This window comes from Lynx canadensis, chromosome C1 (assembly GCF_007474595.2).
Source record: "Lynx canadensis isolate LIC74 chromosome C1, mLynCan4.pri.v2, whole genome shotgun sequence".
Taxonomy (NCBI): domain Eukaryota; kingdom Metazoa; phylum Chordata; class Mammalia; order Carnivora; family Felidae; genus Lynx; species Lynx canadensis.
Window position 1 is genome coordinate 24,320,319 of NC_044310.1, and position 19,044 is coordinate 24,339,362.

General features: G+C 40.5%; 1 protein-coding gene across 2 annotated transcripts in view; it reads left to right on the forward strand.

Moving 5' to 3' along the window:
• ZBTB8A (zinc finger and BTB domain containing 8A) overlaps positions 1-19,044 on the forward strand; it is a 65,385-nt gene that overhangs the window by 44,586 nt on the left and 1,755 nt on the right. For both annotated transcript variants that reach the window (XM_030327171.1, XM_030327172.1), the window contains 2 exons: positions 8,725-9,548; positions 13,511-13,680. In XM_030327171.1, coding sequence (XP_030183031.1) covers positions 8,726-9,548; positions 13,511-13,680 — 993 coding nt within the window. In that variant the 5' untranslated portion in view covers position 8,725. The remainder of the gene's footprint in view (positions 1-8,724; positions 9,549-13,510; positions 13,681-19,044) is intronic.

The window sequence follows — 19,044 nt, forward strand, 5'->3', positions numbered from 1 at the left end:
TTACCAGTTTATTACAAAAGATATTAAAGGATACAGGTGAATAGCCAGATGAAGAGATACATAGGGCAAGGTTCCAAATGCAAGAACTTCTTTCCCATGGAGCTTGGGGCCAACAAGTGGATGCATTCTGGTTCACCAACCTGGAAGCTCTCAGAACCCTGTCCTTTCGGGGTTTTATGGATGCTTCATTACATAGATGTGATTGATTAAATCATTGGCTGTTGGTGCTTGATTCAATTTCCAGCCCCTCCCCTCTTTCCCAGAAGTCATGGGGAGGGACTGAAAGTTCCAAACCTCTAGTCTAATTAATCTAATGTAATGGTTGGTTCTCCTGGCACAACCCCCCCACCATCTTAGGGAACTTCCAAGAGTCACCTCATTAACATAAACTCAGCTGTTGTTGAAAGGTTTTTTTTTTTGTGAATAGCAAGACACCCGTGGCACTTTTATGGCTCTGAAGTGATTTCGGGAACTGAGGATAAAAGACCAAATATGAGAACAAAACATGCTCTTGGGGACGCCTGGGTGGTTTAGTTTGTTAAGCCTCCAACTCTTGATTTCATCTCAGGTCATGATCACGGTTTGTGAGATTGAGCCCTGCGTCTGGCTCTGCACTGACAACGTGGAGCCTGCTTGGGATTCTCTCTCCCTCTGTCTCTGCCCCTCCCCATTCATGTACATGCTCTCTCTCTCTCTCTCCCTCTCTCTCAAAATAAATAAATCAACATTTTTTTAAAAGATGCTTTTATTGCTCTTATTGCTTAGGAAATTACAAGGGTTTGGGAAGCAATGAGCCAGGGACCATTGGCAAAGTCAAAAACATATTTCCACAAACCCTGAAATATTTCCTGCCTGGCCCTTTACAGAAAAAAAAAAAATTACCAACGTAGGAAACAGAATGATGTCCGTGGGATCTGGCCTTTCTCTGTTTCTCTGCTCTGCTTTCCTCAGCGTTGGCCCTTTCTCATGGAGGCTCTGTCATGGTGGCAGAAAGAACATCTACAATATATAACTCCAGGGTTACATCCTCACGGGAGTGGTCTTCTTTCCAGTTGCTCCAGTAAAAATTCTAGGATTCACTTTGATTGAACCTCCTTTCCTTGCTTTGCTTGGTGTGTCCATCCTCAAGCCAGTAACTGGCCATGGGAATGCAGTGCCCCGATTTGTCAGGTCTAGGTCACAGGTTGACCTCTGGAGTGATGAGTCAAGTCAGTATCTCCCAAACCATAAGAACTGAAAGAGATGAAGGGGTGATCCTCTCAAGAAAAGTTGTGGGAAGCAATTGCCAGAAAAATGAGAAGAGGGAGAAGTCAGAATAGAATAATGAGTAAATGGTTCCAATTTTAGTATATGTGCTGCCGAAGCGAGCACTAATAATGAGTAAATGGAAAGGAAGTTGTATAACAGGCTGGTAAACGAAAACATCACTGAAAGAATTAAAATCACAGCTTTTATTTTTAAATTTTTTTTATTAAAAATATTTTTTTCTAACATTCATTTTTTGAGAGACAGAGAGACAGAGTGCAAGTGGGGGAGGGACAGAGAGCAAGGGAGACACAGAATCCGAAGCAGGCTCCAGGCTCTGAGCTGTCGGCCCAGAGCCTGACACAGGGCTCGAACCCATGGACTGAGAGATCACGATCTGAGCCAAAGTCAGACGCTTAACCAACTGAGCTACCCGGGCCCCCCTAAAATCACAGCTTTTAAAGGGCTGCAGCTTCTTCTGTTAATGCAGAAATAAATATTTTCCCTTTCATCAGTTCATTTAAAATCAAGAGTTTAGATCCACTATATGAAATTACTATTTTTATTGGTCAGAATGGTTAAATCCTGGCAATTTCATGCAGTGTGTGCTGGTTACCTAGGGCTGCTATAACGAAGTACCTCAAACTGGGTTGCTTAAAACAACCAAAATGTATTCTCTCAGTTCTGGAGGCTGGAAGTCAGAAATCAAGGTGTTCCCTCTGAAGGCTCTAGAGGAGACTCCTTCCAGCCTCTGGGGGAGGTATTTCTTGACTAGTATTGCATGACTCCAGTCTCCACCTGTTATTTCACAAGGTTTTTTTTTTCTTCTTTGTATTTATGTGTCCTCTCCTCTTCTTACAAGGACAGGAGACCCTAATCCAGTGACCTTGTCTTAACCAATTATTTCTGCAAAGACCCTATTTCCAAACAAGGTTATATTCTGAGGTTCCAGGTAGACATGAATTGTTTTTTTTTTTTTTTCAAGTAGACATGAATTTTGAGGGGACAGTATTCAACCCACTAAGTTCACTTAGTATTATTGGAGACTATGCTGAAAAAGCAGAAAATTTGTCTTTTCAAAAGTCTCTGATTTGGTAGAAAAACAAAAGTAAAGACTGGGTTAAAGTATCTCAGGAATGCAAAGATAATTCAACACCCAGAAAATGTAATATACTAATGATTGTTGTGGCTTGAATTGTGTTCCCCCCAAAAGATATGTCTAAGTGCCAACCTGCAGTACCTTATTTGGAAATACAGTTGTTGCACAGGTAATCAGTTAAGATGAGGTCATATTGGAGTAGGATGGGCCCTTAATCCTAAATGACTAATGTCCTTTTGTGTCCTTTCGCTCCAGATCAGAGCCTGGAGCCTGCTTCAGATTCTCTGCCCCTCTCCCCGCTCTGTGTGCGTGTCTCTCTCTCTCAAAAATAAACATTAAAAAAAAATTTTTTTTAATAAAAAAAAAAAGGACTAATGTCTGGGGCTCCTGGCTGGCTCAGTCGGTAGAGCATGTGACTCTTGATCTCGGGGTTGTGAGTTCAAACCCCATGTCAAGCCTAGCGCTTACTTTTAAAAAATGGCTGTAGAAAATGACTAATGTCCTTATAAGAAGACATTGTGAAGATACAAGGAGAGAGGTCCTTGTGAAGACACAGAGACACAGGGAAAAGACAGCCGTGTGAAGATGGAAACAGATTGGGGTTTTGCTGCCACAAACCAAAGAACTCCTGGGGTCACTAGACACTAGGAAGAAGCAAAGAAGGATTCCTCCCTCACAGGTTTCAGAGGGATCATGGCGCTGCTGACACCTGGTTTTAGATATCCAGCATCCAGACTGCAAGATAATAAACTTCTGTTGTGTTAAGTCACCCAGTTTATGGTACTTTATTACAATAGCTCCAGGAAACTAATATACAGATTAAGAAAGAAAAAAAAAACATGTAAATACCACATATGCGTTTATAAAATTTAGCACTCATTTATGATAAAAATTTTTAGCAAGTTGGAAACAAAAGGGTAACCATCAAACACCTATACTAAACATCAGTCTTAATGCTGAAATTTTAGGGGCATTTCCATTTAGTCAATATAAATAAATCTGAAAAAAATATGCAAGATCTTAATAAAGAAAATAAGGGGGAGCTCCTGGGTGACTCAATCGGTTAAGTGTCCGACTTCGGCTCAGGTCATAATCTCACGGTTCGTGAATTCAAGCCCTGAGTCGGGCTCTGTGCTGACAGCTCAGAGCCTGGAGCCTGTTTCAGATTCTGTGTCTCCCTCTCTTTCTTCCCCTCCTCTCCCCTGCTTGCTCTCTCTTTCTCTGTCTCTCAAAAATAAATAAACATTAAAAAAAAAAAAAGAAAAAAGAAGGAAACATTACTGAAGAATACAAAAAAAGGCCTAAATAAATGGAGAATTATACTATGTTCCTGGATGATAAGACTCAATATCATAAAGATGTGAGTTTTCCCATAATCTATAAATTCAATTCCAAAATAAATGCTTATAGGATTTTTTTTTTTTTTAGTGAAACTTGATAAACTTACCCTAATATTTACATGGAAGTAGAAAGAGCCACTTTTTTTTTTAAATGTTATTTGATGAATTAGGTGGGGGAATTCATTTTAAAGTTTTGGCAATTAATACTGTGAAGTATTACTGCAGAGATAGACAAATAGACCAACTGAACTGAACAAAGAGCTCAGAAATAGATCCATGAATTTATGTAAACTAAATGTATAACAGACATAGTATTACAAATTAATGGGGAAAGGATAGACTATTCAATAAATAGTGCCAGAAAAATTGGTTACCTGAATGAAAAAAATTAGAATACCACATGCAAAATAAATAGTAGATTAAAGCCTTAAAAGTGAAGAACAGAACTTTAAAAAATATCTTTATGTCCTTGAAACAGGAATTTTTTTCTTTTTTTTTTTTTTTTTTTTTTTTTTTTTTTTTTTGAGAGACAGCATGCATGGGAGGGACAGAAAGAGAGAGAGAGAATCCCACGCAGGATTGCACTATCAGCAGGGAGCCCGACTCGGGGCTCGAACCCATGAACTGTGAGATCATGACCTGAGCCGAAATTAAGAGACGCTTAACCGACTGAGCCACCCAGGTGCCCCTAAAAGCTTCTTTTTAATGAAAACCACCTTAAGTGAAGTTAAAAAGTCAAACCACAGACTGGGAGAAGATACTTGCAAAGCATATAGCTGATGAAGGATTAGTATGTTGGCTATTTAAAGGATATCTATAAATAAATAAAAAAAAGACAACCCAACTTGAAAAATAAGAAAGGTTATTGTGTAGATAGTATTATTGCCCCTGTTCAATATTCACACCCTTTGCTGTGTGACTTCACAGTTCTTCCCACTCACGCAGCAGGAGATATTTCTTCCCTTGACTTTAGATTTGGCCATGGCATTTGCTTTAGACTATTAGAATTTGGTAGATGTAACAGTGTGCCACTTGCGAGCCTAAGCCATAAGAGGTCTCATATATTTCTACTTGGTCTTTTGTACCTTTGCCATTATCACGAGATGAAATTGGCCAAGCCAGCCAACTGGTTCCAGGAGGAAGGTATGAGACCATGTAATAACACAAGTAACCTGGACAAGCTGCCTAAATCAGCTGACTCCTAGGTATGTGAGTGGACCCAGGCAAGATCACAGAGCTGCCCTAACAAGTCCAGCCTAAATTAGCCAACCCACAGGCATGTGAGCTAAATAAATACTTACCGTATGGCATTGTTTTTTGTAGTTAGTTGTTATACAGTGTTAGTTAACAACACTGTAATGAGCAAGAAATTCTCCGGCTCACAGTCAATAAACATTAATTGTACGATCCACACAAATAAAAGCAATGACATACCATTGCATATTTGAAAGATTGACCAAATTAAAAAGTATAATACTAAGTTCTGACAGAAATGAGAAGTAGTAATTGATATATACCGTTAATGGGAGTGACAGGGCTCTGGCCATTGCGTTGCAAGTGTAAGTCCCCTGGGTGAGGCATCCAGGAAAGCCATTCCACACAGCCCCCGCCCCGATTAAAAAAAGAAGACAAACTGGGCTGGTAATTGTCTTTTGTCTTTTCCTCTCCCTGCCAGGAATGTGGACATCAGGCTGGAGATGGGGCAGCCGCTATCTTGCAACATGAGGTGTTTTAATTTCATTGATTATATTTTCCATATATTAAATCCATTTGGTTCCCCCTCAAACCTACCTCTTCTTCCCGCCCCTCCCCCCACTGGTTTCTTTTTTTGTGGATAATAATAAAAGTAAAAGGAGAATGGCTAACATTTATGAAGTACTTTTTACATGTCCAACATATAATTTGGAGTGCTCTGTGTACCTCAGCTCATTCAACCCTCACAATAATCCTATGAAAGAAGTGCTATTTTTTGTTCCATTTTACAGGTTAGGAAATGGGTACAGAGGTTAAATAAATTGCCTGGGTTCATACAGCTATTAAGTGGAGCCAGAATTCCAAATCCAGCTACCCGGCTCTAGCGTCTATGCTCATGACTATTTGCTACTTTTTATTCTCTTTTATCTCTTCGACCGTCTTAAACGCGCTTCTTTAATAGTCTCTTGGGTTTTTATTTTCTAAAATTGTTGGCGTTCCTATTCTCCTGTTTGTTCTACCTGCTGATGATTCTTTATAAAGATTGATTCCCTTGTATGTTTTAACATTTTTGATTCATTCATTCAGCAACACTGATTGAGCACGTATCATGTGGAGCTGGGGATACATAAGTAAAGCAGGCCAAGTCTCTGCTCTCTTACCTTAAATTCTAGTAGGAGAAAACAGTAAACAAGGGGACAGAGAACAGAAGGGAGTGATTATATAGGATGGTAAAGGAAAGATCTCTGATAAGGTGACATTTGAAAAGAGACCTGAAAATGTGAGAATGTGAGCTATGTGTATATCTGGGAGAAGAATCCCCAAGCAGATAGAATGGCCAAGACAAGGGCTGCACGGCAGGAACATGCCTTGAATGTTCAGGAATGGGCAGAGGCCTGTGTAGCTGGAATGTGGCATGTGAGGGACAGAGCAGAGCAGATGAGGGCAGAGAGACACCTGGACGCGTGAGGTGCCCATCACGCAGGGCCTTTGAGGTCATAACTTTGAGGCTGGATGGTGGGGGGGCCTTTGGAGGCTTTTTTGTGAGTCATAAGCTCAGAGATGGTATTTAAAACTATGAGACCAGATGGGCTCACCCAGAGAATAGTGTTAAGTAGAGAAGAGGTCTGAGCCCTGAGGCCTGGGACCTTCCAGCTGTAGGGGAGGAAAATTTTTCTTTGACCGTCTTCCTGGCTGGGTCTGGAAGTTAAACTGACAAAAGCAAGTTAACACGAGGAACGCAAACAAATTACTTAATGTAAGTTTTACATGACCCAGAAGCCTTCATAAAGAAATGAAGACCGGAAGAAACAGACAGTATATTTTTATGCTAGGTTGGATGAAGAGCGGACAGGACAGTCATGGAGGAATATGGTAGGTCAAGGAGTAGGAGATAAATTTAGTAAGTGGGGGAAACTCGCCAAAGCCTGTTTGTTCACATTCTTTTCAGCGTCCCTTTGTTTTCTGAGATAAGGAATCTCTTTCTTCTGGGTATAGGGAGGGCACCTCTCACAGTAGGGTTATTTTAGTTGCAGGGGAGAAGGGAGGGGGGTGTCAGAGTGACCTTTCTGCTTCTGCTGTTTTCCCAAACTTCTTTAGTTCAAAATATTCAATACACCAAGGTGCCATATTTTAGGGTAGCGTGTCCGGAATCCCCCAGCACTGAGAGATTAGGAAAATGAACACCCAGCAAAGGAGACTGAGAAGGAGTGGCTGATAGGAGAAGAACCATGGAGGAGTTGGTGTCCCAGCATCAAGTGAAGAAAGTGTTTGAGGATGAAGAGAAGGACCCACTGCTTCAGTAAAATGAGGACAAAGGAATGGCCGTTGGATTTGACATGCAAGTTACTAATGAGCTTTTTAAAAATGATTTTGATGGATCGGGATGAAACCTGATAGAGAACAGAAGTGAAGACGGCAAGTGAAAAGAGCAAACCAAAACACGCTTTCAATGAATTTTGTGTGAAGGGAGCAGGGAAATGAGTAGTAAGCTGGGCACCTGGCTGGCTCAGCCAGTAGGGCATAGGACTCTTGATCGACTCTTGATCGCAGGGTCATGGGTTCGAGCCCCATGTGTGGTGTAGAGTTTACTTAAAACAAAATTTAAAACCATTATAGAGAAATGAGTAGTAGCCAGAGGTGGATTGTGAAACCAAGGGAGGTTTTGTTTGCTTGTTTTTTTTTAAGATAAGAGGTATTAGGCACCATGACGATCCAATATTGGAAACTATCCACTTTATATGAAGAAGGGAATGACTTTGAGTTCAGCATAAGCAGAGCTTACTTCCCACCTGGCTTGGTTCCTGAGAGCACCCCTCCTGAGCGGTTTTGCATTTACTTCTGCCAGGCGCCCAACGGGCCCTACCAGCCCAGGACTAATTTTCACATTAAAATTTCACCTTGTGGTTTGCCACACCAAACAGGTAAAATCAATTTGGATTCCAGAACCTCAAAAAGCAAAGGGTTGGGGGTGCCTGGGTGGCTCAGTCGGTTAAATGTCTGACTTGGATTTAGGTCATGATCTTGAGGTTCGTGAGTTTGAGCCCTGCGTCGGGCTCTGTGCTGACACCTCAGAGCCTGGAGCCTGCTTTGGATTCTGTGTCTGTCTTTTCTCTCTTCCCTTCCCCTGCTCTCTGTCTCTCAAACATTAAAAAAAATTAAAAAGCAAAAGGTTTGATATCTCACCTAGGTACTTTTTTTTTCCCCCCAGTCCCACAAAGACAAACTTTCTTTGTTTTTTTTGCCAGGGATTTATGGGCAAAGTTTACTAGTATTTCTTCATTGAGGTTGTGGTCCTTAGAGGGTTCCTACTTGTTACTTATCAAAACCCGAGCCCGTAGATCACCATTTTGCTGGAAGCTGTAATCTTTCCCCTCATTCTTCCCCTGGCTAATTCCTGTTCACCTTTGAGGTCCCAGCCTAAAGATTACTTCTCAGGGAGGTGTTCCCAACCCTCTCCATCCCAATCTCGACTGACTTACTCTTCTACTCACAACATTGTCTTTCTGTCTTTGCCCTTGGCAAGTCATTTGTGACTTCACGTGAGTGTTTGCTTAGTTCCTGGTCCCCTTCTAGACTGAACACTGCCTGAACCCAGGAAGCAAGCCTGTTCAGTTCAGCACATAGCAGAAAGCCTGATTCATAGAGGATACTCAGTAAAGGTTGGTGACTGAACAAATAATTGTCCCCGAATCACGTAACTAATAGCACAGTACTAAGTAATCTCCTGTGTTTTGGAGACTGTATTCTCTAAGAAAGTGTTTTTCAGTGGAAACAAGAGAGAGGTTTCTGATGGCTATTTCAGTTGCCTGTGTCATTTCGGTTAACCACGTGTCTTTTTCCCTCCAGCATGGAGATCTCCTCTCACCAGTCCCACCTCCTGCAACAACTGAACGAGCAGCGCAGGCAAGATGTCTTTTGTGATTGCAGCATTCTGGTTGAAGGGAAGGTCTTCAAAGCACATCGAAATGTATTATTTGCTAGCAGCGGCTATTTCAAAATGCTTCTTTCTCAGAATTCAAAGGAGACCAGTCAACCCACTACAGCTACATTTCAGGCTTTCTCCCCCGACACTTTTACGGTTATCCTGGACTTCGTCTATTCCGGCAAACTCTCTCTTACTGGTCAGAATGTCATAGAAGTGATGTCAGCTGCTAGCTTCCTTCAGATGACTGATGTCATTAGTGTATGTAAGACCTTTATTAAATCTTCACTAGACATTAGCGAGAAAGAAAAAGATCGCTATTTCAGTCTCTCCGATAAAGATGCTAATTCTAACGGTATAGAACGTTCCTCCTTTTATAGTGGTAGCTGGCAAGAAGAAAGCGGTTCTCCACATTCTCACCTAAGCCCAGATCAAGGAACGGGTATAATAAGTGGGAAATCTTGGAGCAAGTATAATTACCATCCAGCCTCCCAAAGGAACACCCAACAACCTTTGGCCAAGCATGAACAAAGGAAAGATTCCATTAAAAAGTCCAAACATTGGAGGTTGTCACAGCCTTCTGAAGTTGCTCATTATAAGTCTAGCAAACGAGAAGCTCGGACATCGGATTCTTCCGGCCACATTTCCCAGTCGGAAGAACAAGCACAAGTTGATGCTGACATGGACTCTACTCCTGTTGGCTATCCGTATGGTCCAGGATCTGATGTCACATCCAGAAGCTTTCCAGGTACCCCAAAAAAGCATCAGTCCTCTCAATGAGTTTCTAAGACTCCTATCCAAATCAGTCCTATCTCAACATGCCCTTACTTTGAAGTGTTACAGGCAGTTAAACCAAGAGGTTTTTTTTAAGTCCTACTTCTCTAATGAAATTTATTGTATAAGACATAAATTTAAATTTTTAACTAAAAATAATATTGGCTAAATTTGAGAATAGTCAAAACTTAACAGACTTCCGAGGTGCAAAGCCCAAGATTTCCAAACCTGTGTCAACAGATGATTAGATCACTGTTAAGTGTTTAAAGCTCTCTTCTAAATGGTTTAAATCCCTAAGGGGCATAGCTTCACTTTAAATAGGTTATTTTTTTTCTGAGTATTCACTCGGGAGGAGTACTTTTATAGAGAAAAGTTAAACAGAGCAACCATGTGAACTTACAAAGGTTCACAGACCCAAGACCTACCAGAAATGAAACTACATCTGATTTTATTGAGATATAAATACATAATTAAAAAAAAACAAACTTAACACACAACCCATAACATTGACACTGTAATCCTATATGCAACAATAATATGAGACATCTCATTTTTATGATAGTAGTAAAATGCAGAAAGATTATTATGTAGGTTGTTGGTTTCAGTAATTCTCCCCTCCCTGCCATAGAGAACAGGGATTAGAAATGCATGTCATTTTTTTTTTATGTTTATTTGTTTTTGAGAGAGAGAGACAGACTGTGAGTAAGGGAGGGACACAGAGAGAGGGACACAGCATCAGAAGCAGGTTCCAGGCTCTGAGCTGTCAGCACAGAGCCCGACATGGGGCTCGAACCCATGAACTGTGGGATCATGACCTGAGCCAAAGTCAGAAGCTCAACTGACTGAGCCACCCAGGTGCCCCAGAAATGCATGTCATAATCAGGCAGCAAATCAATTAATCAAGTAGCAAATTTGTTTAATAGTTTATGTGTGAATTTAAAGGAAAATCATAAGATGAAACTCTTACTGATTATAAGATTCAGATTATATATTTAAAATTTTTTTTAATTTAGGAAAATTTCAAACATATAAAAAAGTAAAGAGAATAGCATAATTCACCTCCATGTACCCCATTACCCAGTCTGAACAACTTCCGACTCATGGTCAATCTTGTTTCATCTGGATCACTACTTCTCACCCTTCCCTTTAGTATTTTTTTTTTTTTAATTTTTTTTTTCAACGTTTATTTATTTTTCGGACAGAGAGAGACAGAGCATGAACGGGGGAGGGGCAGAGAGAGAGGGAGACACAGAATCGGAAACAGGCTCCAGGCTCCGAGCCATCAGCCCAGAGCCTGACGCGGGGCTCGAACTCCCGGACCGCGAGATCGTGACCTGGCTGAAGTCGGACGCTTAACCGACTGCGCCACCCAGGCGCCCCTAGTATTATTTTTTTAAGTTTATTTATTTTGAGAGCGCGCGCGAGAGAGAGAGAAAGCCTGAGTGGGGGCGAGGCAGAGAGAGAGGGAGAGAGAGAATCTCAAGCAGGCTCTAATGCAGGACTTGATCTCACAAACAAACCATGAGATCACGACCTGAGCCGAAATCAAGAGCCAGACACTTAACTGACTAAGCCACCTAAGCATCCCTCCCTTTATTATTTTTAAGCAAATATAACACATCATAAGTTTTCATCTGTAAATATTTCAGAAAGTGTCCCTAAAATATAGTCTTTTAAAAAAAACCCACTACAATACTATAATTGTACCTAAACAAAATTAACAGTTTCTTAACATCAGTAAATAGCCAGTCAGTATTCACATTTCCTGGGTTGTCACATAAATTTTTAAAAATAATTCGGTTGTGGGTGCTTGGGTGGCTCAGTGGTTAAGCATCCGACTCTTGATTTCAGCTCAGGTCATTTTCTCACGGTTTGTGGGTTCCAGCCCTGCATCATCAGGTTCAATGCTGACAACACGGAGCCTGCTTGAGATTCTCTGTCCCTTTGTCTCTGCCTCTCCCCCATGCTCACTCACATGCACATTCTTTCTCTAAATACATAAATAAACTTTAAAAAAAAACAATTCAGTTGTAGATAAGATACCTTAAAATAATAGGCAACCAAGGGGCGCCTGGGTGGCTCTGTTGGTTGAACGTCTGACTGGCTCAGGTCACGATCTCAAGGTTCGTGAGTTCAAGCCCTGCATTGGGCTCACTGCTGCCCGTGCAGAGCCCGCTTCTGATCCTCTGACCCCTTCTCTCTGCCCCTCCCCTGCTCGCTCGCTTTCTCTCGAAAAGAAACATTAAAAAAAATAATAGGCAACCGGATTGATCTTTACTAACCACATTTTTCTGTAGTACTAACCTGAAAAGACATGAAATTCTATCCTATTACAGAGCTTACTAAACGTCCTGCTGAGCTCTGACCATTGACCAAGGCATACTGGTAACAGAGCAAAAATGAGAAATCTCTATTGAGTTTTAAAACAGCAAAAGACTGATCTTTTCTCTGTTTATGCTCTGTACTTCTGTAATTCTAGGCTATGTTAACCTAACTTCAGTAATGAACAGCTGAATTTAACAGCTATTAAATTGATGAAATTTGCCTCCAATCATAACTAACATCTTGAATACATATGGGTTTTATTTATTTTTTTAAAGTTTATATATATATGTATATATATGTTTTTGTTTTGTTTTGTTTTGCTTTTAGTAATCTCTATGCCCCACATGGGGCTTGAACTCATGACCCCGAGATCAAGAGTTGCATGCTCTACTGACTAAGCCATCCAGGCACCCCTTGAATACAGTTTTATTAAAAACATTTTTTTTTTAATATTTATTTATTTTTTAAGAGAGAGAGACAGACAGAGTGCCAGCAGGGGAGGGACAGAGAGGGGGAGACACAGAATCCAAAGCAGGCTCCAGGCTCTGAGCCGTCAGGACAGAACCCAACACAGGGCTCAAGCCCACAAACTGTGAGATCATGACCTGAGCTGAAGTGAGATGCTTAACCGACTGAGCCACCCAGGCGCCCTTTTTTTTCGTTTTTCTTTTGAATACATGAGTTTTAAAACAAAAAATTAAATATCCTTGTCATTTTTTCACCTTTAAAAGTACTACAAGTGTATGAAAAGAAAAGGCAAGGGGCGCCTGGGTGGCGCAGTCGGTTAAGCGTCCGACTTCAGCCAGGTCACGATCTCGCGGTCCGTGAGTTCGAGCCCCGCGTCAGGCTCTGGGCTGATGGCTCGGAGCCTGGAGCCTGCTTCAGATTCTGTGTCTCCTTCTCTCTCTGCCCCTCCCCCGTTCATGCTCTGTCTCTCTCTGTCCCAAAAATAAATAAAAAAACGTTGAAAAAAAAAAAAAAGGCAAGAGGATAAAAATAGGTAAATAAAAAAGTCACTTAAAAGCTATAATATTAAATACTTTTACTTCGGATTGTATCTCCAGTTTTAAAATCCAGCACCACCTTTTGACATTTCAAATCTAGGGACTCTATAACACTGAGTAGAAAGATAAGGGTGAGAGTCAGTTAACCCTGACTTTGTAAATATATCAAATACTGAAGTTACAGTTCTGGACTCAGGATCACATTAATGATCTAGTCTTAATAAAATTTCTTTCTTGGGGCGCCTGGATGGTTCAGTTAAGCGGCCCACTGACTCCTGATTTCCGTTCAGGTCACGATCCCGGGGTCATGGGATAGAGCCCCGAGTCCAGCTCCGTACTGAGTGTGGAGGCTGCTTGAGATTCTCTCTCTCCCTCTCCCTCTGCCTCTCCCCTGCTTGCTTGCACTCTCTCTCTCTCTCTCTCTCTCTCTCAAAATAAAAAAAATTAAAATAAAAAAAAGGAAAAATAAAGAAATAAATGCAATTTCTTCCTTCTCCTTTTCTCCTGCCTTTCGAAGACGGGACTCACCAACTCCTTTGGGATTCTTCGTGTTATACAATTGTTATGATGAACTTTCCAGTAATTTAATCAAACTGTCTCCTGACAGATGATCTGCCCAGGATGCGGTTCAAGTGCCCGTACTGTACACACGTGGTGAAGCGGAAAGCAGACCTCAAGCGCCACCTTCGCTGCCATACCGGAGAAAGGCCCTATCCGTGTCAAGCTTGTGGGAAAAGATTTAGCAGGCTGGACCATCTAAGTAGCCATTTCCGAACAGTATGTATATAATTTTTCATCATCTTACTTCTTAAGAAATGTGTGCATTTATCTGCTTTAGGATTTACTAAATCTCATTTACTGCGGGAAATCTTTTCATACAACTCTACCATATTGGAAATGTTTCCAACTTAATGGTTTTCCTTTACACGTGATGCATAATTTAATATATAATATATATACATTTTTTTATTCTCCTTTGAGACCTTGAAGTAAGAGATATTCTTTTGAATATCCATTTTACTTTTTTGTTTTTTATTTATTTTTTGGAATATATATTATAATTCATTTAAAATCTAATATGTTTTTGTATACTGGTCTTTTCAAGAGCCGAAGACAATGTAAACCAAAGATATTTGAATGTCTAGGTCAGAGTCACTACTTCAGGTACTCAGCCTCTGCTAGTGGTTCTTGAATCCTTTTCTGAAAGGATCTCAGTCTAGTTTCTACTGTTCAACCTCTGTCCACTATACTCCCTTTTTAGTCTCTCTCTAGTTTATCTGTAGTCTCCTAAGGAAGGGAGCAAGGTGGGAGATTGAGCCACTTCCAGCCAGGGACAGGATTGTCAGCAGTCAGAAATCTCAGGGAATTTGCTGTTCAGTGCTCTGGTGGGTTAATAAGGTAAGGACATTGGAAAATTACTCTGCTGTTCATCTTGAGGCAAGAATGTTTTCCAAAATCTGTTGTATTACTCATACTTTTATTCCATTTATATGATCTCCTTTTAGCTTTAAAGGACAGTGGATTGGGGCACCTGAGTGCCTCAGTTGGTTAAGTATCCAACTGGATTTTGGGTCAGGTCATGATCTCACAGTTTGTGAGATTGAGCCCCAAATTGGGCTCTGTGCTGACAGCACAGACCCTGCTTGGGATTCCCTCCCTCTCTTTCTGCCTCTCCCCTGTGCTCACTCTCTCTCTCCCTCGCTCAAAATAAATAAATAAACTTTAAAAAATAATAAATACCGACTTCGGCTCAGGTCATGATCTCGCGGTTCGTGAGTTCAAGCCCCGCATTGGGCTCTGTGCTGACAGCTCAGAACCTGGAGCCTGTTTCAGATTCTGTGTCTCCCTCTCTCTCTCTGACCCTTCCCTGTTCATGCTCTGTCTCTGTCTCAAAAATAAATAAACGTTAAAATAAATAAATAAATAAATAAATAAATAAATAAATAAATAAAATAAATAATAAATAAAGGACAGTGGGTCACTTAAGGCAATTTCTTCATGCATTGCTTTATAGTTAGTCAGCAAATATATACTGAGCACCTATGCGCCAGCCCCTTTTCTCAGTGCTAGGTATCCAGCAGTGAGTGAGCAAAACAGACAGAATCTCTACCTTCATTAACCTTATGAAGCTGGTTTTTTAAAATTAAAAACAACCTTTTATTATTTAAAGCAATGAAAAAGTATTAAACAAAGTAAAAATAAGAAAAATAAAATACTTTATTTTCACCACCGAAATATACCTTTCTTAACAGTTTATCACATGCATATATATGGGTTGTTTCTAACTAAATTAGATCATACTACTTGTGATATTTTGTAGCCTGCTCTCTTTCGTGAATAATCTACCTTGCCATCTCAGTAAACTTTTATCTGACATCCAGTTCAATTTCGCATTTCCCTGTAGTCTCCCAATACCTTTTATAGCTGGTTTTTCCAAGCCAGTATCCAATTCAGGACCCAGGGATCTCACTGTTAAGTCCCTTAAATATGTTTTTAAGAGAGCATAGTTCTCTCAGCCACCCTTTTTATTTCCATAACACTGACTTACTTGAGATATCAAGATAATTGTTTTATAAAATAACCTACCTCTTGATTTCTCTGCTTGCTTCCACATGGTGTCATTTAGTTTGTTCCTCTCTCCCCCCTGCATTTTCTATAAACTAGAATTTTTATCTAAAGTCTTAATGGATTCAAGAAAAATACTTTCCGGGGCACCTGGGTGGCTCAGTTGGTTGAGCGTCCGACTTCAGCTCAGGTCATGATCTCGCGGTCTGTGAGTTCGTGCCCCGCGTCCGGCTCTGTACTGACAGCTTGGAGCCTGGAGCCTGCTTCGCATTCTGTGTCTCCCTCTCTCTCTGCCCCTCCCCCATTCATGCTCTGTCTCTCTCTGTCTCAAGAATAAATAAACGTTAAAAAAAAATTAAAAAAAAAAAAAAAAAAGAGGGGCGCCTGGGTGGCTCAGTCGGTTAAGCGTCCGACTTCGGCTCAGGTCACGATCTCGTGGTCCATGAGTTTGAGCCTCGCGTGGGGCTCTGGGCTGACAGCTCAGAGCCTGGAGCCTGCTTCCGATTCTGTGTCTCCCTCTCTCTCTGCCCCTCCCCCATTCATGCTCTGTCTCTCTCTGTCTCAAAAATAAATAAACGTTAAAAAATAATAAAAAAAAAAAAAGATTGGTCACTAAGCTAGGTAATGATACCATGATCCCACCGTTGAGCAGTTAAAGATGCCACCACGTGATTAGAAGGGAATCTATGTGGAACTATTTTGGCATTATGCTATATCCATTTCTTCATCAAGCATTCATTTAATGAGATTAACAGCAGTTGATAAACTCTGCCCAAATTATTAATTTTACTTGTGGTATGATTTACTGATTTTATCATTTCTTCTACATTATTAGCTAGAATTCTATAAAGTAAAACCTTCCCTCATCACCTGGAACTACTTGGTTACTTTGACATACAGTTACTACAGGAGAAACGGGATAAATATTTAATTCTTTCCCTTTAATTATCAATTTTCAAAATAAAGAGTTGATTAAATAGCAGTTTCAAATGGTAATATGAGTTTTTTCTGGCTTTATTTTTTTTCTAAATAGCATACAGTCTCATGAATTTTCATTGGTTCATTGTGTTTGGGACCACAAGAATTATTATTCTTTTTGATACTCAAATTTTCAGTTTTGTCCAGTTGGACGACTTGAAACTGGTTCTTGTGTCCCTTTGTCATAAGTCCATTAAATATTCAAGGTGGCCTTATTCTCTGGCCCCCAAATTTCCCTAGGCTCACCTTGTATTTTCCCTGTCACAAAACTGGAATCAGCCATTTCTCAAAAGACCTGTGGGTCCTTTTAATGGGGAATGAAATTAGAAACCAAACTTTGGACACCTGGGGTGCTCATTGTTACTAGGGTGTCATTCCCCTTAGATTATTTCAGTGGACAGGGGCACTGTGGTGGCTCAGTCGGCTGAGCGTCTGACTTCAGCTCAGGTCATGATCTCACAGTACGTGAGTTCGAACCCTACATTGGTCTCACTGCTGTCAGCGCAGAGCCCACTTCGGATCCTCTGTCCCCCTCTCCCTCTGCCCCTCCTCTGCTCCTTCTCTCTCTCAAAAATAAATAAACATTAAAAAAAAAAAAAGATTATTTCAGTGGACAGAGCTGGAAGATATATGTTTTTAAAATAATGAATTCATGGGGCATCTGGGTGGCTCAGTCGGTTAAGTGTCCGACTTCGGCTCAGGTCATGATCTCACAGTTCGTGGGTTTGAGCCCCGTGTAGGGCTCTGTGCTCACAGCTCGGAGCCTGGAGCCTGCTTCGGGTTCTGTGTCTCCCTCTCTCTCTGCCCCTCCCCAGCTGGTGCTCTGTCTCTCTCTCTGTCTCAAAAATAAATAAAAACATTAAAAAAAAAAGTTAAAAAAAATTAATTCATGATGATATATTCAATTTTAACATAATGTTTTATTTAATTTCTTTGACTTCATAATCATATTGGAATTGAAGGGATGGGGGATGAACATGAATCTGTGCCAGAACTTTCTAACAAAAACAGTACCACATATGATACCCATAACATTACTATTTCAGGAGAAATAAAGGTACACTCAAATTGTGTACTTTCAATGTTTACTGATTAATATGTCAGGAGTTAAGTAGAAAATAATAACTATACTGAGTTGTAGTCCTATACATTTTCTTAGATATTTTACCACACTGCATTAGTTTTCTTGGGGTTTTTGGCCATTTGTGTTTGGTGGTGTACTTCCATAGTGTTCTGATTTTATCTAAATGAATATGCCATAAATATTAATTCAACATTATGATATTAATTATAGTGATTTTTAGAGTAGAACCCATAATCTCTGCTCTGACAGCTATTAAAGAAAGTTATTTAGGGCATGTGGGTGGCTTAGTCAGTTAAGCATCTGACTTCGTCTTAAGTCATGATCTCACGGTTCGTGAGTTCAGGTCCTGCTTCAGGTGAGCCCCACTTCTCTCTCTCTCTCTCTCTCTCTCTCTCCCCCTCTCTGCCTCTTGTGGGATTCTCTCACCATCTTTCTCTGCCACTCACTTGCACCCTCTCTCTCTCAAAAATAAATAAAAAAGAAAGAAAGAAATCTGTTTATTAATAAGTATAATTATATAATTACTCATCTTACAACTTTTTTCTAAAGCAACTTCACACGTATTAACTCATTTGGTTCTCACAACCCGAGTTGTATTCCCACTGGTTGTTAAGGAAGGAAGCAGGGATAATAATAGTCTGACACATAGCCGCCTGTGTTGTTTTGACATATGTTGTTGTTTGGACCAATGTCCATTGTGATTTTCAGGCTTCTGTTGTTTGGGTGGTACTTCTACCTTGCTAGTTGCTAGATATTTTGACTATCACCCTGGAAGCAGGTTTATATTGTTTTCAGTTACTTGCTTCAAGATACAGGGTTAATAAATGACAAAAGCAGGGCTAGAACCCAAGCCTTCCAGTTCCTGGTCTAGTCCTCTTTCTACAGGATCTTTCATTAATAGAAGTGACAAGAGATCCTTCTATCTAAAAATATGTATCCTGGCTGGCTCAGTCAGTGGAGGATGCAACTCTTGGTCTCAAGGTTGTGGATTTGGGCCCCACGTTGGGTGTAGAGATTACTTAAAGATAAAATTTATATATATATATATATATATATATATATATATATATGTATATGTATATGTATATGTATATACACACACACACACATATACACACACACACATACACATATATACACACGTATATGTATGTGTATGTATATATATATATATTTTTTTTAATGTCTCATTTTTTATTTTTGAGAGAGTGTGGGGGATGGGCAGAGAAAGAGAGAGAGACAGAGGATCCAAAGCGGGCTCTGCACTGATAGCAGAGAGTCTGACGAGGGGTTTGAATTCACAAACGTTGAGATTGTGACCTGAGCTGAAATCGGACACTTAACTGACTCAGTCACCCAGGTGCCCCAGTTTTATTTATTTTTTTATTGTTTTAAGTTTATTTATTTATTTTGACAGAACATGAGCAAGCAGGGGAGGGGCAGAGAGAGAGGAAGGGAGAGAGAATCCCAAGCAGGCTCCGTGCTGTCAGTGCAGAGCCCAACTTGGGGCTTGA